The following is a 23260-nucleotide window of genomic DNA, read 5'->3' as shown; positions in this document are numbered from 1 at the left end:
ACTAGAACTTACGCCTCCGCAATGCACTTCTTATGACCTCACATATTACATCACTTGTGACAAGGTCAATGACATCACTGATGGCATCTTCTGGTTGAAGGGTTAGCTTTCAATCTAATCGTCACTATTCATGATAGATAAACAAATATATTTTTTTTTAAATGTCTTGAAAAGTACTGAATAGTTTTACACCAAATAACAAAAAGGGCTCTTTCTGGACCAATAGGTACTTTCTTGCCAAATTTGGTGTAATTCTGTCCAGCAGTTCGTCCTGTAGTTGTGCTCAAAATCCGCATGGGAATTAACATGGGAAACACACTTTTTTCTAACCCTCCTTTTTCTCGGCCTCCACTTGACATATTATCCCAAATCTTCCCATTCATAGTCATTCTCAGCAGCACACTATTTTTGGAAAATTTTATGAAGATTCATTAACTGGCGCCAAAGACATAGGCAAGTAAAAAATCGCATTTCCTATAGAAAATAGGTCTTAACTATGACTACCTACTGGTGACTGCCAGTAGGTAATATATAATATATATATACACACTTTGAGAAAGGCTGGAATCAGCGGAAACGCATCAGTACGGACATTCTGCAATAAAGAGAAAGTGAAATCACTAGCCTTGTCTGGAGTGCACAACTCTTTTTTCACTTTGCGAGGAGATAAATTGAAATATATATATATATATATATATCTCCAACAAAGCAGGGAACCCATTCAGAAAAAAACATTTGAAATGGATCCAAAAAACTTCATTTATTCTTTCCAGCAGCTTGCCAGCAGGCTCTGTGTCACAGGTGTCCTTGATACAATGAAAAGCCAGACGCGTTTCGAGAGTCACGGCTCTCTTCTTCAATGGCATAGGTTGAGATACCAAAGGGACGCCTTCTGTAATGCACATATTCAAATAGATCCCGCCCCACTGGGCGTGTCCTTCCACTGCGGCTGTCTGGGATCTGTAGTGCCAGGTGACGTTGAGATCTATGTCAGCAATGAGTCAATTCAAACAAGGTTGCATAGGAAACCCACTGCGGGAAATGCGATTTTGCATGCTAGGAGTGCGCATCCTGGCCATTTAATTAAAAGGATACCGTATGGGGAGTTCCTTAGGATGCGAAGAATATGTAGCTTCGATTTAGACCTAGAGACATGTCAAATGGAAGCTTTCAAGAGATTCCTTGCACGTGGCTACTGCCCTAAAGAATTAGAACGTTCTAGGGCGAAGGCTAACAGCCATAGCAGAGATGAGTGTTTGCTGTAACTAGTAATAAGAGTCACTCAAGGGATGGTCAAGAGCTTATCACGAATAAGGAACATATCAGCCTCATTACCACATTCAACACAGAGGAAAGAATGTGAGGGGTATTTTGAAAAACATTGTCCGCTATTAAAAACCAACATCAGCCTAGCCCCACTTCTACCAGAGGAACCTTCCATTACCTTTAGAAGGGCTCCCTCTATTAGGGACACTTTGGTTAAATCTTGCCCTGAGGTAATCAACTCGAAGAACTGGTTATCAAACAAATCTGAGTTCCACAAATGCATATCATGCAGAGCATGTAAATTCGATGTAAACACCAACGAATACTGCTCTGCATTCGACTCTAATCCAATTAAGATCGAAGGTTTATATACATGCCGTACCAAATTTGCGGTGTATGTATTACAATGTACCTGTGGGCTAAAATACGTAGGCAGCACCAAACTGCAAGCTTTTAATCACATTCTCCAACATCTTAGGGCAATTGTTAATTCAGATGACAGCTACCCGGTAGCCCGACATTTTAAACTGGTACACGATAAGAACTTAAATGATCTCAGTTATTACATTATAGATGCCGTACAAAAAGCATAAGGGGAGGTAACAGAGAGAGACAACTCAGGCAGCTGGAGTGCAGGTATATCCTACTCTTGGACACAAGGATCCCCAATGAGATGAACACAGGGGAGGACCTATACAACTTCTTGTAAGTGTCAATCTGGGAAGTTTGATATACATGCATTAGTGCACACACCCTACAGTTATCTCCGAAAATGTATTCACATTCGAGTTAGTATGTTAGGAACTCCTGATGTGGACTTAAGAGTAAAACAATGATTCTTTTAGGGCCTAATACTTGTATGGGTATCTGTTCCACCTGACTATTAGTGTTTAAGCTATCCTCACGGTCTAGCCTCTGAAAACACACAAAAAATAGGCCTAATGGTTGGTAGCAATAATAGGTATAACACAGAATAGAAACATGGTATATGGGGTATTCAGTTTAATAAATTGAGATCAGTTTAACAAATTGAGATCAGAATGAGGGATATACCACCATGTGAACTATTGATGAGTTCAGATTATCAATTAGCATTATCACTTTTAAATCTGACAGTGCAGCATTTTGTACATATTTTGTGTATATATTTAATAATAATAATAATAATAATAAAACCATTTATTGAGCGCCTGGTTACACTGAACAGTGTGTCCCCGCGCTATAGAACCCCATCATTAGACCATCATATATATTTGTATATATAAATTTTGTGATCTGGTATTAAGACCAAGAGAAAACTGAAAAATAACGTATTCTCAATTAAGATTATGTTTATAATTCAGCACTTGCACTTTAGGATAATTTGCACAATGCTTTCAATGCCTGGGAATGTAATATTTATGTCATGAATTTTAACATTGCATCCGTGACAGCCACTTTTTTTTAGATATCACTTTTAAGAATTTTCATATATTGTATATGAATTGTATCTTGGAAATATGATATGCATTTTAATATCCTTTTTATTCAAGAATGTTTACACTCTGCACCGTTTTTTGCACATAATTAAATTTATTAGCACTAGCACTTTAATCTTGTGAGCAAGGTTTACGTTGGGCACAATATGAGAATAGAAGACTTAATGTAGGAAGCTGGCAGCAGTCTGTTGTAATAGTTGACAGGATATTGACATGAATAGAGTGTGTTTACCATTGACTAATAGGAATAGGTTTAGACACTGTCTCTTCATTGCTGCTAAATATATCTTATTATGTTGTGGCCATATGTATAAATATTCATTTTATTTATATTTACATAAGAGGCAACTTTGCATGATCGTCATACTGCTATTATGGTGGCCCCACATTTAGTATGTCTTCTAACTCTATGTGCCGGGTAATGTGCTCGAATGGGCATTCACACTATTTAAACACATCCATTGGTTTCGGATGGTCATGTGGACAAGGCTGCAGTGACGCAGCCGAAACGCGTCTTGCTGGAGACTATGGAGGAATAAAGCACTTTATACCTACAACTCTTCGCGCACTGTGGTCTGTACCTGGAAAAGCAGTATGTCATGTGCTGTGGTTCAGGACTGGTTGGCTGATATATATATATATATATATATATATATATATATATATATATATATATATATATATATATATATATATATATATGTGTGTGTGTGTGTATATATATATATATATATATATATATGTGTGTGTGTGTGTGTGTATATATATATATATATATATATATATCTGTATATATATATATATATATATATATATATATATATATATATATATATATATATATATATATATATATATGTATGGACAAGGACAAGTCAGGACAAGTCGTCCCCATATTCAAAAAACCCACAGCGGATGCTACAGACCCGAATAATTTTCGCCCAGTGACCAACATCCCTTTACTTGCCAAACTAATTGAGAAATGCGTGCAAGGCCAACTGAGTCAACACATCACCAACTTCTCCCTACTAGATGATTACCAATCAGGATTCAGAGCTGGACATAGCACGGAAACAGCGATCCTCCATATTGTTGACGACGCACTACAAGCCCTAGATCAAAATCGAGCATGCCTACTGATTCTCCTGGACCTATCTTCTGCGTTTGACACAGTAAACCACGAAGCATTACTGACCAGGCTGCCGGGTAGGATGGGTATATCTGGCATTGTGTGGAAATAGTTCGAATCATTCCTGCAAAACAGATCACAGAGATTCCTGGTTAACCAATCACTCTCACCATCATGCCCTAACTCAATTGGAGTCCCTCAAGGATCAACATTATCCCCTGATCTGTTTAACTTGTATGTCGAACCTCTTACAGAAATTCTCCGTAATTCATAGATCTCGTATCACATGTACGCAGACGACATGCAAATATACATAAAGATCGCGTCCCTGGAAGACATCGAACTAATGAATGAGACGTTAAAAATGACACTGCAATGGCTAACAAACAATCACCTGAAGCTAAATACTCACAAAGCTGAGTTCCTATTAATCGCTCCACCAAAGAACCAAACGGAAATGAAGGAATGGACCAAGCTAGTGACAGCGCTAAATTGCACCCCTACCCTAGCCTACTCAGCGAAATCGCTAGGAATCACATTAGATTAGAACCTCGACATGCAAGCCCACATTAAATCCATGGCTAAAACTGCCCGTTTCCACTTGAACTATATAAGAAAACTGAAACCATTCATCTCAGAGGCGGATCTGAAACTAGCAATCCAATCCTTAGTTATCTCAAGAATTGAATATGGGTGCACCACCTTAGCCGGCCTACCAAAAACGTCCACAGTACCACTAAAAGCATGCCTTAACGCAGCGGCAAGACTTATCTCTGGATCGAGGAAATTCGACCACATCTCTCTGCACCTGAAAGCATTAAACTGGCTACCATATGAAGCCAGAATTCAACTAAAAATGGCGTGCACCACCCACAAAGCGCTCCACTACAACACACCTAGATACCTAGCCGGGAAAATTGAACTATCAGGAGGAAACAGACCAGCCAGGAGTGCCAAGGAACTGCTGTTGCGGCCAGCCATCTTATGACTTATGACCGAGCATTCTCTGGAGCAGCCCCCAGAATATGGAATTCACTCCCTCCAAACATTAGAAAGATTCAAAATACAATAGCATTTAAGAGGGAAGTGAAAAGCTTCCTGATGAGCAAATACCTTACATAGTGATGACGGCCGATCATAGATAGGATCTATTGTTGCCCTAAGACAGAGCACCGATGTCGCTAGTAAGGAATTTCGCTAACTTTGAACCAAGATAAACCCTGAACTATGATGCGGTGCAGGAGCCTCTCCTGAGACCGAGTTGTATACTTACTACTACCTCATGTTTTACTTGATCTATTTCTACGTCCTCACCTCCTGAATGTCTTATATTTATTTACCTCATAATTGTTTTGCTGTTTAAGCCGTGTTCCAGATATGCTAATCTTTAATCTAACTCATATCGTAAATGCTCATATTATGTAAACATAGTTATATACTCACCTCCAAAAGCCATATAATTATCTACTTCATTTCTGTTGTTTTAAATTGTAATTACTTATGTTAATCTTTAACCGACCTCTTAATGTCAAGCGCTCTGATACCCACGGGTCTTGTCCGTGCTATACAAAACACTATAATAAATAAATAAATAAATAATATATATATATATATATATATATATATATATATATATATATATATATATATATATATATATATATATATATATATATATATATATTCACTTATCTCTTTTAAAAGTGTTGTGAAATACACAATTGACAAGATGTCGTTTACAGACCCATCAGAGTGATCCTTTCTTTCAAACGAGGAAGTAAGAATTTAGGGATAATTTGGAGAGCCCCATTTGACTAATTCCAGCCAGTACGAGAGACAATTTCAGAATGGCTCAAACCACTGTTTCTTTCACTAAATTTAGAGAACTGTTTTCCAGTATAATATTTGTCTGTGTTCCCCAAGGGAAAATTAAATGCTCCTCTTGGCCAGAGCCTAGGCTCCTCCCCATCATCAATCAACCCCCCCCCCCCCACCCCACCTACCGTGCATAGTACCACTGTTTGGAGACCTTTAGTACCAAGGGAAATACTTTTTTCCTGTCCACTTCTCTGTCAAATTAATTTAGAACAATCTATCACTTCTTCAACCCGGACTTTAGCTTATGAAAACAGGAAAACCCAGAATAGAAAATTGGTTTATTGAATTACTTAAGATAGAATTTTAGAGCACATAAGCCATATTAGACCTAGGCAGCAAAGACCAGTAGGACATTTAAGAAAAAATACTTGGAATTATTTTCTCCGTGTTATAATGGTCACAGAAAAAGCACCAGAATCTGTACTTTATTCTGCCCTGTCAAGTTTTCAAGACACTCACTCGTCTAGTCCAGGTTTTTTCAATGTAATCTAGGACTTGTAGACTTGTTTATCACATTACTAAACCAGCACTACAGGATGCAAAGGAGAAACCATTACTGGAATAAATAGTCATGCATGGACCTGGAAAACTTGGCCGCTATATTCATTATCTCTAAATTTAGGTATGGTTTTTCTTTAGTAATCTTTGGTTGTTTTGGATACACACAGCACACGGAGGCCTTGAGGAGCAATCAGTTTGAAGAGAATCAGCAATACAGAGAATTCTTGTCGTCATTAAAAGGCATGGGATATCTTAAAATGCTTGTGGGTCCAGGGAGTTTCAGCCAAATCAGCCTTTCATAATGAACAAATGAATATTTTACCTGCCATACAGCAGACACATCCTAAAGCTTCTCCGCAACTTTGCTTTAATTTAGCAGTAAAACAGACCCCCCTTTCATGCTGGTCCTCTGCTTCTAGGACTTCTCTCTCAAAGGTGGACTCAGACCACAGCCATGCCCCTCTTGGGCAGCCTCTTCCTGAATCAGGAACTTCCTTTCATGTCTATCAAGTCCAGGGCTGAAAAAACCATCAAGCCATAATCCCAAACACTTTCCTCTGACTGCCAGTGAAGAGATCAAAATGATATGTTAAATTGATTTGTAAGATGTGAACCAATCTCTACATTAGGAGTATCCCGTTGCAAAAAGGCAAACAATTCTTACCTCGAAGCTCAGGTTATCTTAAAGAAATTAGTATAGCCATGTTCTCAGATTTATTTTTATTTGGGAGCCAGTTCCAGTGTTTTGGGGCCAGGTAGCTAAAGGAAGTAAAACCACTTCGGTTGGGGTAAATTCGCCGGGGGGCAACAAAGGCCATGTCAGAAGATCTGAGCTTTCTAGGATGTCAGTAGAAGCTGACCTGTGCTTAAAGATAATGGGGACCACCATCATCTATGGCACAATGTGTGTGACAGAGGAATGTATGATGTTACAATACGTACAATTACAATGCATGCCTTTACAATACACTTTTTACATCGCAACATCCTTTACAACGCATTATTTTACATAGCATGCCATTACATCAAATTTCCAGAAACTACCTTTACAACGCATTCCATTACATCGCATTATACCTTTACAATGCATACCATTACGATGCATACTATTACACTGCATTTAAGGTAAGTGTTGGATAGTATAGGGGTAATAATTACTATTCTAACTCCAGTGAGTGTAACAGTAGGGTAAATTTTGGATAGTGTAGGAGTAAAAATTACTATTCTAACTCTAGTGGCACTATGCATTGTAATGGTATGCATTGTAATGACTTGCGATGTAATGCCTGCGTTGTGGTGACATGCATTGTAATGACATGCGTTGTAGTGACATGCAATGTAATGGCTGTGTTGTAATGACATGCGATGTAAAGAATATTGCGATGTAATGACTGCTATGTAAAGGTAGTGCGAAGTAATTACTGCGTTGTAAAGGTTGTTTCCCGTGACAGAGTAGCTTGAAAATGATCCGCTTCCTGATAGGTGGTCAATGAATGGTATGTAGAAGCGGTCCTGGTGATGTTCTAGGAGGACGTGCACGTATCAGTCCAGTTGTGTATTTTATACAAGTTTGGAGATGTGATAGCAATGTCTCATTAATGGCTTCAAACAAGGATATGCAACTAGTGATTAAAGCCTGTGTGATAGTGCAAAAAGAAATCCATAAACAATTTTTCCTTAACGTCTGTAAAATTCCAAAACAGGAGCCACAGACTGTGCCAACCTGATTTTTCAAACTAAGGGGCTCATTAGGATAGCGGATTTTCCGCATCCTCTGGGCCGGCGGAAGCCACCGCCGGCCCGGAGGATGCGGAAAATCCGCTGCGGACCCACCAAAGACCCACCGCCACATTAGGATGGCTGGTGGGTCCTGGTTTCAGTCCGCCGCTTTTCTGCCGCGGTTGGCTTACAACTTCCTGATTGTCAGCGATGGAAATCACAAGCTGGGTATCGTCCGCATGGGACAGAATTTCAAATCCGTATTCCCTTACAATCTTGGCTAAGAGTGCCAAATAGACATTAGAGTAGGACTCAGTGAGGAGCATTGTAGCACCTTGCAGATGTTCAAAGAAGACTCAGATTTGAAAGGTGGAAGATAGATTGCTTGTGTTCCTTGTTCTTGAAAAACGATCAGGTATGCTAGGGAAAGAGAATAAATGCTTTTGTGGAGTCTCCTGACCAAAACCAGATGGGAGCCCATATCAAAATGACTTCCTGAAATCTCTATTGGCACTCTTTTGGACAGAAAGAGGTACAACAGACTAACTTTATCATCATTCATATCACAGCCGCAATTAATCATGGTCTTGCATCCCAAAACAAGCTTTTAATCTTCTCCTAAAGACTTTTCCCCAGGGCTACTTCTCTCTGTCATCCTCCTCCCAGAAATATGTTTGTTTTCAACTTCCTCCTTTTTTAGCTTTTCCTCTGGATCATCCTCGGCTGCCAGCGCTTCTTCACCTGTTGTGGAATTGTCATGTTAACTCCCCACAAACCAGGTGTTAGGTTATTTTTTTTCAGATCCATGTTCCTGAAATTATACCTTTGTGGCACTTCCCAATCCCAGTTGAGCTGATCCGGTCCCTGAGGACAGGTGTCATAAGTACCCTGAGGATTACCAGAGGCTACAGCTTTGCGAGTGGCAGACTCCCTAAATGACCTTTAAACAACCACTACCCTAATTTGTCCTTAGGTATCTCTACAGCTTCAACATCTGTTTGTCCTCTCTAGTGCATCAATGGAAGTAAGCTCATATAGGGGCAGTAGTAAGCAAGGCATGTATGTGACCAGTGGTGTAGCAATAGGGGGCAGTTTGCCCCGGGCGGCATGAGTTTTGAGGGCAGCAGCCTCCCTCCACTCTTTCTTGCGGCCGCTGAAAGCAAGAATAGCCAGCACCACCCCTCCACCAGTTCTTAGTTGTGGCCGACACAGGCAGAAAAAGGTAGCTGAGAATACAGTTGCAATATCAATGAGTGTTATCACAGTTGTTTTTTAGGATTTTTCCCAACTGAGGTATGACATCTGTGGAAAAACACATGTATGGCCACTAATTGGTTACGTTGGAAATTTGACCCCATATATGTTAAGATGTTAATGATAGTATCGGTACAATTTTGTCACCATAGAAGACATTCGATGAGGAGAGTGGTAGACGATGACTGAATTCCATTGACCCTCTGAAGGAATGGTACCCAGAAAAATAGTCTTTAAAGTGAGAAGTTTCTATCAACATTGGCTATGAACTCAAGGATAGCTTTCATCTACATCCTATGGACCACATGGAACATTGAAGAGGAAATTGGTTCATCAGTGGGAGGGGACAAGTGATCTAAAACTTTTAAAAAGCCTGCACTGCTGAAAATGCACTGCACTAAATCCCTATTATCGATGATAGTTTATTGTTCTGCATTAACAGCACATAATTGCAGGTCCAAACTGCATAAATAGAAACACTATTATCAAAGAAAGACAATTCTGTGGAACTGGGGATTTAAAGAATGTATACGAGTCAGGAAACCATTTTTATATAAATTTTAAGGGACAGATTTATTAATGTTTCACTCAACATAGCAACCAAATTTTCTGCTCTGCATTGCGCAAGAGGACACCCATCTCTACTAAAATTGGCCTGCGGTTATCATCCCCTGTGCTGATGGACTTAAAATCTGCCTTGTGTGGCATACAGTCTCGCACCATTATGCAGAGGTGTGTGCGTCTTCTATAGCAGAGTAGTTGCACTGGAAGCGTAGACATCCAGTACAAATTACTATGTCCAGACAAACATAAAAAGATCCCACACACTCACACACTCGATGTTTGCTATGGATTTCAGCACACATGCAATGTATGGGTTTTTGAGACATGAGAATATTTCTCTATGTCAGTGCCTGTATAAAGGAGGTCTTATTTTTATACACAACTTAGTAGATCAGACTTTGCATGTGATGGCACAAAGCTTTAGTACATCTGGGTCTGGGTATATCTTGAAGAGACCTTTGTTGCCTAATTGAAATGTTAGATCGGGACATATTGTAAAAAGTTTGAATATTGTTGGATGGCCACCCTATTATTTGTTGATGCTAGCAATAATATATAGTAATGCAGGACATACAAGAGTGTTACCACTCAGAATTTGTTACATATTTTTCCCTGTTTTTGTGGCTTCTTTCTGACTGTCATTTTCTGTTTGTCTCTGGAGGTCTTTCTGCGATGTGCAGTGGCCATGGCTCATACCTTCGTGAGTCCTGCGGCTGCCGGTGCGACGAAGGCTGGGAGGGTGACGACTGCTCCCGCCGCAGTTGCCCCAACAACTGTGGTGGCCATGGACGCTGTGTGGATGGCGTCTGCGTCTGTGATGAACCCTACGCGGGAGAGGCCTGTGGGGAGCTGCTGTGCCTCAATGGCTGCAGTGGGAATGGTGTCTGCATCAATGGCCAGTGCCAATGCCAGGAAGGCTTCACTGGTGAGGACTGCAGTGAGCTGAGGTGTCCTAACGACTGTGGCGGGAACGGCTACTGCGATGGTGGCGAGTGCTTCTGCGAGGAAGGCTTCACAGGCTTCGACTGCTCTGCAAGTAAGAGATGCTGGCTACCTCTTCATCGCCAAATGTTTAGTCTTCATTCTTTGTCGATGTTTTGTGTGCATGTTGTGTATGTGTGTGTTCAACTTTCAACATCAATAACGGGGAACATACACACAATTATTTAATAGTATGTGTGTGTTTTTGTGAAAACAAGTGAAAGAGAACTAGAGAGAGAGATATAGAAGCCAGAGGAACAATGAAGCAGATGCAATACCCTAGCAAATCTACTGACAAGAAGCCGTGGTCAGTGGAGATAAAGCTCAGATCCTTGTTTTGAGGTATTTCTTCCAGTAAGGTCATAGAGGAGAAAATAACCAATTACCAGCTTGACTCACAACAACAGACTTACATCACAGGTGAAATGATGTGATTAGAAAAGGGGATTGCCTAAACAGTTGCTGGAAATTTCTTTGAACGTGATGTCCATGTATGTGAAGGGTTTGGTTGACTGATGGCCTCTAATCGATTACAACCTTCTTCTCCTGACCTTTTAGTGCTTGGGTTACTTACTGGTAATATTCATTACTCTTAACTTCCTTCCTTGTCCTTGTACTTTTTCCATGAGATTTAACCTATATTTCCCCAATTAATCAATACAGCGCCAAGCTGTTTTCTATGTCTATGAATATAGAATGTTTTCCCACATTAAACTCTATCCCCTGATTAGTTCTTCTTGCATATTTAAAGCCTCTTATCAGGTAGCTGATGAAAGCTCCCAGGAAGAGAGGGAAGAAGGGTTGTAAAACGGCATGACTGGCTACCAGGCATTTCGGTGGGCTGGCAAGGTGAGTGCCTGTTCACTGACGACGGGGGTTAGTTTTGTTGCTGGGGTCTGCCAGCATGTTCCTACTTGGAACTCTTCTAAGTACAAAATGCACAAACAAATGGTTTTAAAGCGTGCTAAAAGCTAACTTGAAACCCATTTGTTTTTACATTGTTTAGTAAAAAGTGATGCAAGTAGGAACTTGGCCGGTAAATCCCCAGCAACAAAATGGGCCCCCATCAAAGTTGAAACTGGCCCCCACCTTTCCAGCCCACCCAAACTCCCAGTGCCTGGAAAGCCAGTCCAGCCCATGGTTGTACTGGAAGCGTAGACATCCAGTACAAATTACTATGTCCAGACAAACATAGAAAGATCCCACACACTCACACACTCGATGTTTGCTATGGATTTCAGCACACATGCAATGTATGGTTTTTGAGACATGAGAATATTTCTCTTTGTTAGCGACTGCTAATGGTTAGACTATTTGCAAGCATTCCTCCAATCACCTTTTATGTGTTTCATGTAACGCCCAAAAAATTAATAAACAAACTGACATATTATCTAAAAACTGCCCTCCTAGGTAGATCATCAGTTTTGAGCATTGTAGGTATGTTAGGGGAAGGGCAGAACAACTGAAGGGATGATGCTATAGAGGAATCATTAACTTCTTCCCCACTGAGAGTACACTGAGAAGAGGGAACCATGTTCTCCTGGGCCAATGAGGTACGACCTGGATCACTTCTGCCTGTTCTCTCTGAATCTTTTTCAGTGTCCTGGCAATAAGAGGTATCTGAGATGGAAAACGACCTTTACATTGCATTGATTAAACAGCAATGCTTTACAACGCGGTCATTACAACGACCGCGTTGTTAGCACGCAATGCCATTACTACGCAAGTCATTACATTGACTTGCCGTAGATGGAGCGCTAACCTTAGGAATAGTATCGTTTAGTATTCCAACACCTTCCCTACTGTTGCGTAGGCTGGAGTTGGAATAGTAAATTATATATAAAGGAGGTCTTATTTTTATACACAACCTAGTAGATCGGACTTTGCATGTGATGGCACAAAGCTTTAGTACATCTGCGTCTGGGTATATCTTGAAGAGACCTTTGTACTTTTTCCATGAGATTTAACCTATATTTCCCCAATTAATCACTACAGCGCCAAGCTGTTTTCTATGTCTATGAATATAGAATGTTTTCCTACTATAAACTCTATCCCCTGATTAGTTCTTCATGCATATTTAAAGCCTCTTATCAGGTAGCCGATGAAAGCTCCCAGGAAGGGAGGGAAGAAGGGTTGTAAAACGGCATGACTGGCTACCAGGCATTTCGGTGGGCTGGCAGGGTGAGGGCCTGTTCACTGACGACGGGGGTTCGTTTTGTTGCTGGGGCCTGCCAGCATGCTCCTACTTGGAACACTTCTAAGTACACAATGCACAAACAAATGGTTTTAAAGCGTGCTAAAAGCTTACTTGAAACCCGTTTGTTTTTACATTGTTTAGTAAAAAGTGATGCAAGTAGGAACTTGGCCGGTAAATCCCCAGCAACAAAATGGGCCCCCATCAAAGTTGAAACTGGCCCCCACCTTTCCAGCCCACCCAAACTCCCAGTGCCTGGAAAGCCAGTCCAGCCCATGGTTGTAAGTACTGAGAACAGAAACAAATAATTGAAGTAACTCTTTATTACCACAACCTAGATAAAAAAATACCAAAAAATAATAAAGAAATCGAGCCATGTTGGTCAACAAAGATGTTACACGACAGTTGCTTCAGAAAGAATGTTGTTACCAAAACATAATTCAGAATCATGAGCTATAGTTAGCCAGTAATGTGACACAAAGTTGACGGGAGGAGCCCAGGTAGTACCCTTGGAAATGGCCACAATCAAAAAACTTGCCTTTTCACCCCAGGAAGAGACAATCCCCATGATAGAATGAGCACACAGAAACACTGATCCTTGAGGATCCTTCAACTAACAACAAGGTGATGGATGGAATGCTTGCATTATGCTCAGACACTGGCAATCACTAGAGTCCGCATACCAGTACACCATTTTTTTTACTCCATACCACCTCAGATTAGACACATCCATATGCAAATCAGCCATGGTCCTGCTGATTTGCATATGGTCGGGTCTAATCTGAAGTGGCATGGTGGGCACAAAAGCGATAGGTTGGAAGGCTACCCTAAGCGACAGATAATGGTTAGACTATTTGCAAGCATTCCTCCGATCACCTTTTATGAGTTTCATGTAACGCCCAAAAAATTAATAAACAAACTGACATATTATCTAAAAACTGCCCTCCTAGGTAGATGCATCATTAAAGCCCTTACAACGTCCAAGGGGAGATTCAAAGACCCTGAATCTGAACAGGAAAGAACTATTTAATGATCTCTATTAAATGCAAAATGTATCTTAAGTAGCAAACTTGGACCTAAAGATAAGACAATCCTGTTGTGAAAATCTTATGTTGGATGGCGGCGGGGTAAGAAACCCAACTCACCAATTCTACTTGCCATCATATCAGCCACCAAAAAGTAAACCCTAAATGTTAGGAATTTCTCTGATGATCTTTCCAAAGGTTCAAAGGGGTTTTTGGTAAAAAAGATAATGTTAAAGGAAGGTCCCAAGAAGGGAATAGCCCTCTAGCTGTTGGCCCCAAATACGCAAAGCCAAAGAAAAATCCTAGGTCCCAGGGCATTTACTGAAGAGAAATCCCCCAGGAAGATCTATGATAGCAAACAAAACAGAACGTTTCTTGTCAAGACAATCCAAAATAAATTGTAGAATAGATTCTCAAAAACAATATAATAGAGACAGATTCATACTGCCCCCGCCCCTCCACCACCTGTCAAAAGAAACACAATGGTGATTATAAGCCTTATTTGTAGAAGCCCTCCTAGAATCTTAAATTAATAGGAAAACAGAAAGGGAAGAACCTTCAATCAAGAGACCCTCAAGATCATCAGTTTTGAGCATTGTAGGTATGTTAGGGGAAGGGCAGAACAACTGAAGGGATGATGCTATAGAGGAAGAATTAACTTCTTCCCCACTGAGAGTACACTGAGAAGAGGGAACCATGTTCTCCTGGGCCAATGAGGTAAGACCTGGATCACTTCTGCCTGTTCTCTCTGAATCTTTTTCAGTGTCCTGGCAATAAGAGGTATCCGAGATGGAAAACGACCTTTACATTGCAGTGATTAAACCGCAATGCTTTACAACGCGGTCATTACAACGACCGCGTTGTTAGCACGCAATGCCATCACTACGCAAGTCATTACATTGAATGGTTAAAGGACACCAAAAAGCTGTTGGAGAATATAGGACTAGGGGATTGTTGGTCATCCCGCTCAGCCCCTCCAAAAGAAGTTGTCAAGGCGCTTTTTTGGAAATGGACTGTAGAGCGTCTAATCTCTAGTTCCAATCACTGCAGGTCCACTGCCACCTTTTTACAAATTAAAGACACTGTGGCCATTGAACCTTACCTGGACCTGATCACTCTCCCCTTTGACCGTGCTCTTTACTTTAAATTTAGAGTTGGTTCCCTCCCGTTAGGTGCCCTGGTATCGAAATGGTCAACAGCGGATCGCACTTCTCCCAACTGTGCATGTTGCCCGAGTAAGATTGAGTCTATTGCGCACGTTTTATTTGAATGCCCGGATTATGCAAGGCCTAGGAGCTTTTGGCTGAAACCACTCTGCCGTAACATGGGCACACGCAGTCACTTAGTAGCCTTGCGTATCCTAAGTACGGACACTTCCCCCCCCATAGTCTGTGGAATAGCTAAATTTTTAAAGCAGTTTTGGCTCATTCGATGTAAGAGATTGTCAGTAGCTGTTTAATCCTTGTTTTAGCTAATTTATTAATGGATCTTATACCCTTTTATCACTTTTTAATATTCTAATATTTCTACTGACTTCTTAGGGCATAAAACTCTTTGTATATTTGTATTGATTGTATTATGTATGTGCTTATAAGATATCTCTGCGTATCGAATAAAAGCTTATGACTGACTGACTGATTACATTGACTTGCCGTAGATGGAGCGCTAACCTTAGGAATAGTATCGTTTAGTATTCCAACACCTTCCCTACTGTTGCGTAGGCTGGAGTTGGAATAGTAAATTATATATTTCAATGTCAGTGCACCATCTAATGCAAGTCGATGTAATGACTTGCGTAGTAATGGCATTGCATGGTAACAACGCGGGCATTGTAATGCCACACGATGTAATGACTCACCTAGTAAAGAGTCATATTCATCGGAGAGAAGGCATGAAGTAGGCTTCTTGGCCAGTGGCTCAGATATCCTCAAGATAACTGAGGTCCTTGAAACTCTGAAAAAATAACAATGGCTATACATCAGAACTTTTCGCAAACATGTATTTTGAAAGAATAAAGAATTGAGGTCTAAGTCTTGAGATAAAGGAAAGATTTGACTCATGCGGTCTGCCAGAACTTTCCATATACCCTGAATATAGGGATGAGAGAGAGAGAAGATCGACTTCTTCCAATGAGGTCATCTGATGTGTTAACAGATTCAGAGACTGGGACCCTGTTTCAAACTGGCCATTTGGATGCGCCTTCGCCAACTGTGTTGTCTAAAATAATCATAAGAGCCAGTCCCTTGATCCGGAAAGAAAACACTTGCAAGGTCTTCCACAGCACTATTAGCTCCTTCAAGGTAGAGAACTGGCAACTCTCCTTGTCTTGTGAGACCAAGGACCTTGGACTGTCTGACACTTCAGCACCATCCGCAACCAATGCTGCTGGCATTCGTGGTCAGGACTTTTGGTTCCTAGGATGCAAACAGTCCCTTACTCCAAAGGGGTTAAATCCAGCCACCAAGTCAGGTGTCCCTAAAACACCTTGGGATAGGTGTCTAGTAGCCATCTGAACCGGAATTCCAATGTTGAAGGATGTGACCCATTACTTTGACCTTGATGGATTGTCACCCAAGAAATAATAAACTGAGAGCCTGCCTAAAGAAGGGAAAAACAGAAAGATAAAGATGGTTTAATAATCCAAATCTCTTGTATATTTAAGGATGTGTATAGGAAAAGAACAGTTTCCATAATTATCAAATTCCCTTGAACACAAAGCTATTCCCTTAGAGGAGCTTCCTTCTTTGACGTCAGTAGTTTCAGAAGATTTTTCAGCTTCTATCAATGGTCTACACGGAGGGAGCCTTCCCTACATCGTTCCTGAACCATGCTCCAATACATGGTCTGGGACTGCCGGCCACCCCCGCCATATCATGCAAACTATAGTAAACACTTATCAGACAAGCAACAGAATTCTTTGGAAGGCAAGGGGTCTCGCGACCCTCCGGACGTATTTATTAAAATATGAAAACAAATCAAAATTAAAATAACATTATTTACATAATTATTAAATGCAAAATTCGGACATTAGATTTGAAGCGAGTTTGACATGTATGATGGGCTAACCTTAACAAATGTCTAATACAGCGTGTTTCCTAACCGAATCTAACATCCTACATATCAATTTTGCATTCTAATAATTTCTGGCCCTACGGCAAGGTCGTTAACCGGTGTCAGATCCTTTACCCAGCTACGCCCTCACGTACGAGTGCACATGCGCAACACGGGCCTGGTTACCGGGAGAGTACGTACCTCTCCTGGTTACCCTCGTACGCACCGTGAACTCCATTTAACCTTACAATCGCGCCATTTGATTACGTCATAGTGTAAGTGCGGGGTGGCTACCAGCCTGAGGAAAGCGTGATTCCCTCCCCCGCACCCTTCCGACCAAGCGGATATTCTGCCCCTGAAGTTCTGGGAGAGACCATTGGCCCCTCCCCCTGGCGACCCCATTCGAGAATGCTGACGCCCCCTAAGGACCTTAAATTGCTGCTCACCGATTATGACCTTACCGCCTGACCCACATAATAAATACGACAATTCTAATAAGGAAAAAAGGCATCATTAAACAACACAACCAATTAAGCAGATGAATTAACATCGCCTGTAAATGGGAAAAAGGCCTAAGGAAGAAAAAACACATTATATACCTACAGCGTTTGAAAAGCGTTTCAGAGGATACCTACCGATATCCTCAACTTGAATTCTGTTAACAGGGATGGAGGGTGGGGAAAGTTACAAGCCCCACGGCGGGGCGAGGAGCGAGCCTGGGGAGCGTGGGGCACAAAGAGGACACTTCCCGTGCTCCCCAGGTTCTTAAACCCCCCCTATGCTACGGGTCCCGCCCCCTTGACCCGGAAGAGTAAAACCGCTTCCGGGTCAACGGCGGGACCCACGGACCAATCAGGGCGGTGAAGGGGGGCCGGGCCCAGCCATGTGTGCGTGGGGGCCGAGCGGCCCCCCCTTTCCTTACTCCAGACATAGAGAAGGAGTGGGACTTCTCCATGTTTATTAAGAATGCAAACCCCGGAAGGACTTAGATCACCACTCCTGTATCTTTATAAGCAGGGCACAAGTCCTAAAAAAAGAAGTGGGGGGGACGCTCCAAGTTAGGTAGTGTCACCGGAAGTGACGTCACGACAGGAAGTGGTACCCCGACTCGAGCCCTGTTTCTAAGCCTGTGCAGATGATGGAGGCTGAATCAGGGGGGCGAATAGGTTAGAATGCCCACTGATCCCCTGATCACGAAGCAAGGAAATAAATAATTTGAGTCAACACTCTTGTGAATAGTCTCATAGCAATATATAACCCAAAAGAAATAACATGAAACCGCTGCGTTGCTCCCACACTGCGAATCTGAGAAGGCTCTGCAATAGGGATGGAATGTATGCATCTTAAAGATGGGTCTTTATTACGCAATCCTCTTTCGATCTCTAGGGAATGACCTGCTGGGTTAAGTTCATATGGAAAACATCAGTGGAGATACCTATTTTTAGGGACTTATGATCTATATTAATCTTGTATTTACTTGATGCTTTTTGAATCAGAAAATCGACAAAGTAGCAGCGCAACCCTCTCTCTTATAAGGGGGGGGTGGGGGGTAGAAAGACAGCTTTCTTTTTAGCAAGTGCAAGAATGCTGTCTTGTAGCATCTGTCTTCACAAAAGGTCTCTGGGCTGTGGGGTGGGATGAAATGCGAATTTGGGAGACTTGAATGAAAATCTCTCATATATCCCTGTGGCACAATGTGCAGTGCTCACTTGTCGGTCATGGACGCTTTTCAGTGATCTATGACTAGATAGAAAAAAAAGACTCCCTCACAGGGCTTAAATCAAATTCAGACCTGGCATAGTCAGGAACACGTCGGTTTCTTGCCCCAAGAAGACTGCTGAAAGGGCTCATTGTTCTGGAAATTCCTAGACTGACAGCAACATCTGTTAAGGGAAACTTTCTACGCCCACCCGTTGTGCACCCTGTGAGCCTCCTCTTTCACATATGGAAACATCCATGTTGTATATATGAGGATGTAGCCAATCCCTTCATACCTACTTTATACATTGGTAACAGACAGGTGTTGTGACACAAGTCGTTATCTAGGACTCCAACCTCCACTGTCTGTCCTCCCAACCTTCGGGCAGGAAGCTGCTATTACCCACAGTGGTCCCTTTCCTCAGCCTCTCTTGGTTTGCGGGTTGCAGTATAGTTCTGTCAGCACCATGGATAGCGCACATGCAGACACCCAGACTTAAGTTCGGTAGACTCTGGTGCGGTGATACTGGGGGGACGCAATTGCTGATTTCCCGGTGTCTCCTCGCCTAAACTCGCCAACCACGAGTCGTCTCCCCAGAACGGGTAATAATCACAGGGACTTGGGGATAACTGGTCTTTTCCCAGTTGTTTTTACCCAAATCCATGAAGAAAGATGCTGACATCGCCTGTCTGCTCAGAGTAGGCTGAAAGTGTCAGCCGGAGGGGCAGTTTGAGTGGGGGGGGGGGGGGGGGGGGGGGGGGGGGGGCTGGAATTTCAGGTGGTTAGGAAAGAAATGGTGGGGGCACTCCGAGGAGAGCAGTGTATGCTCCCGCTGTGACGTGCTCTGAGCCAATGGGAGGAGAGTGCACACAACCTCGGCCCCGTCATTGGTTGAAAGTCACCCTTCTTCTCGAGAGGTATGGAAAGTCCAGGCAGTGTCCCAGGCCTACTTGGGGGGAGGGGGGGGGGGGGAGCACAGCACGCTCCCCTTGTGATGCTGCAGGGGTCGGACAGGGCCCGAGCTGTGTTCCTGCCCTCGACTCCTGCCGCGTTTCACCGGGTGTGCGTTGGTAACCAGCGAAACCGGGCCCGGTGTCTCTGAGCCTGGAATTCATGTCCGAAGTTTGTTGGCCTGAGATTTCGGACCTCGGAGACAGTGTGTGTGTGGGTGGGGTGGGGGGCACTTAGATTGGCGAGCTGGCGGAATTTGAACGTATGTTATTGTTCCAGCGCAATTCTGGCTCTTATAATGTATGTTTGTGTGCGTCTGTCTTCCAGCACACCAAAGGGGCATGTGCATAGACCTATTGGGTGTGTGTGTGTGCGCGTTTGTGTGTGTGTGATTGTTTTTATTCACCATGGACAGGGCCTTTCTAATGCTGCACGTGTGTGTGTGTGTGTAGGTCAGTATGTGTGTGAGGGTGTCAGCACCACTAACAAATCACCTATGTGTAATGCTGTGTTACCTAAGGCTTGCATAGCAGGCAGCTGCCGCTAGTGTGGCATCGTGGCACTCAGACTGTCCGGGGAGATTACATGCGCACCTGCTTATTTGCTTGCAGAAATAGTTGATTGTAGTATGACCTATGACACACCTACCACGTTTGTATGGTTAAGAACAAGGCACATGTATGCCTATTTATTAACACTTGAATGTTTGTGGTTTAAGACCACCTGGACAAGAAATGCTGTAAAATGATTAAGTAAACAAGAAAACGCAAGAACTCAAGCAGAAGTGGATATCAATTACCAGTATGGTGGAGGGGCTAGTGTGGAAAGTTGAGTGGGATACCAAAATACTTCTCCTAAGAGTAGTAACTGCAGTCCCGAAGGCTGTGTTCCAACTCTGTTGCTCTTTCGTGTGATTTTTGGCTCTTTTTAAGACTACCAAAGCCAATAATAGGGGAATACTTTTGTGGTGATTGATGGTGATGGCTAGACCCCTTTGACTGAAGAACTGCACTCAACACTTAAATTGTAAAGAAATAGGTGCAGGCCCAATGTAGGAGCCCTCGCCAGCGCTGATAAATGCCAGGGTTGTTTAGTCTTGGTTCCACCAAATGTCTCTTTCTTCTTCCACCATACTCTTCCTAACTCTTTTGCTCACTATTTTCTCTCTTACTTTGGATCAAAGCCTGATGATGAACAATAAGATCTGGTCCTTATAAATATGTAACGGTCCCCATCCCCTGCAACCACTGGCACAAATTAAACACTGCCTATGGTTCAAGACAGCTGGTGTGGGCCAAGAGGGAGAAAGATGATGCTTGGATTGAGGGCATTTAGAGACTGCACAACGAAGCAGGGAGTCAAATGATGGACTGATATGAATTTTTACTGACTTATGAAATTGTACACGCCCTATTGTGCAGTTGGAGTCACTTTGTTAGGTGTCGAAAAAGAAGAAGGGTAGCATGTCAATGACTTTCAGAGGGAAAAGAGGGAATACCGAGCCAACAAGAAATCTGTTCAGCAACTGAGTTGCTCAGGAGAAGCATATTGTTTAACAGTTTTGTGAAGAGGGATTAGAGGTTTGAGGATCTTGCCTATGCTGAGAAGGTGGAGCCTGGCAAATATGGCCGGTGTTGTAGCGGTGACTGTTGGAAAGGACACCAGGTGAATTGTTAAGCATATTGGCTGGAAAGGCGATGTAGGAGAAAAAATTATATGGTGCAGAGGTCACTGCGAAAGAGTTACATTTTGCTTTGGGCGTGTTGGACTATTGGGAGAGGAATGTCTTCAATTGGTAAATTGCCAAGGGACAGTTGGTAAGTTTCCATGGGTGATGAGTAGCAAAGAAGGAGAATCGGAAGAAAATGTAAGTATCTTCAGTGAAAATGTGGTAAAGCATCCAGGAGAAGGGAACATAATGTCCCTCTGATAAGTGGTAAACAGCGAGAAGAGGAGCTATCCCAGCACGGAGCCTTCAGTGACCAGCAGAGGCCCGCAGAATTTAGAAGCTGGGGGATCTGTGGCTCACTGGTTAGAGGAGGCAGACCTGGAAGCAGAGGTTAGCCTGGGACCAGGGTTCAATTCCCGGCTCGGCGGGGTCTTGAGTCCTAAAAATGTCCATGGACTCGACAATTCTCGCTCTGGTGCCTACTCGACTCACGGGTTCACACTCTGCGACTCTGGGCAATAGCTTGCTTAATCTCCACAACAGCCCCTCGCGGCGGGATGCCTGGCTTTCCCCTTGCGGATACCCTGCCGGGGTTATCTCACAGGGGAATACCAGGACGGGTTCCCTAAGCAAGCGCTTAGAAACCGCTCGGTGATTTGCGCAATATAAATTTCTGAACATTTACATTTACATCTCCCAGCAGGATCAAAATTGAGGTCACTTGTGATCCCAACTGAACATATTCAGGGTGCTGTGATGATGATGATGGGAAGTTAGACCCCAAAAGCCTGCAGTGCCTCCTTGGTTCTCTGGGGTAGATCTAGCTTGTGGGAAGTGGTGTGAAGGTTGGACTAGTTACAACATAACACACTCACCACATCCCAATAAGGATGGAGGTTCAGCCAGCATTATTATTTTGAAAAAGAATGAAAAGCTTTAATAAACGTATTCAAGTTGCCAAGCAATATAAATTACAAAGAACAGTGAAGGTGTGATGATCATGGCAAAAACATGCATGTGCAAACACACACATTTACACACGACATTGCAACAGGCATGTCAGTTTTAACCTTCAAGGTGCAATTTAGACAGTGATAGACTTGCTCACTTTTTTCATGAAGGTGCCTTTACAGCTTTTTGAATTGTTGCTTGGCATCCCTTCCTAAATATTCTGGAATTGTTCAAAGAGCCTGTTCCATTGGTTAAAGGGATGAAAGTATTGGCGTGTGGATTGGCGGGACATGGCTGGCCGCGGAACCATTTTCAGTCCACTTGCTCAACAAGCTGACTTTAACAGGTGTCTCAAGTGGGAACCTCGCCACCAGCAGGAAGTCCAAGATGTTGGATGTGACGTTTGAAACCTGTATTTTCTTCTTGTTTGTGGGATGAAACTAATACAACTGAATGTGAAAACTTTATTGTGGAATCCAGAAGACTCTGCACACCATTAATAGTAGTAAGTCCGGGATTAAAAAGAAACAATCACCAAAAAGCATGTCCTAAAGAAAGCAATTGTAAAGCATGTGCTTTTTGAGGATGAGGCAAAAAAAGACAATAGTCAATGCACAGATGAGTACACCTTTTTAAACCTTCTATTTGACACAGTAGAAAGAAAAGCACTGTGACAGTGTTGCAGAAGAAAACAATTGTTATTCTTAGTATTATAAGGTTTGATATAGCGCATAGCTACCCAAAAGGGTTTCCCGGTGCGAAACAAAGGGAGGTGACCAGCCAGAGGAGGCAGTAAAAAAGTCAAAATAGTCAAGTTTTAAGGTTTTTGGAAAGAAGGTCAGAGATTGGCAGCTTCTCAGTGCATTGAGCATCATGTTTCAGAGCTTAGGGCCCAGGTAGGTAAAGAAACAACCACCCATGCAGGCTTTTTTAACTCTGGGAACCTTGCA

The 23260-nt window shown here is 42.5% G+C and overlaps 1 protein-coding gene across 1 annotated transcript in view; it reads left to right on the top strand.

Moving 5' to 3' along the window:
• TNN (tenascin N) overlaps positions 1-23260 on the top strand; it is a 157783-nt gene that overhangs the window by 40780 nt on the left and 93743 nt on the right. Inside the window, exon 3 of the mRNA XM_086956638.1 lies at positions 10451-10825. Coding sequence (XP_086812764.1) covers positions 10451-10825 — 375 coding nt within the window. The remainder of the gene's footprint in view (positions 1-10450; positions 10826-23260) is intronic.

Source organism: Lissotriton vulgaris, chromosome 1_1 (assembly GCF_964263255.1).
Source record: "Lissotriton vulgaris chromosome 1_1, aLisVul1.2, whole genome shotgun sequence".
In the NCBI taxonomy this organism is placed as follows: Eukaryota; Metazoa; Chordata; class Amphibia; order Caudata; family Salamandridae; genus Lissotriton; species Lissotriton vulgaris.
The sequence above is the reverse complement of the archived record's forward strand: the minus strand, read 5'-3'. Positions and strand labels throughout refer to the sequence as shown.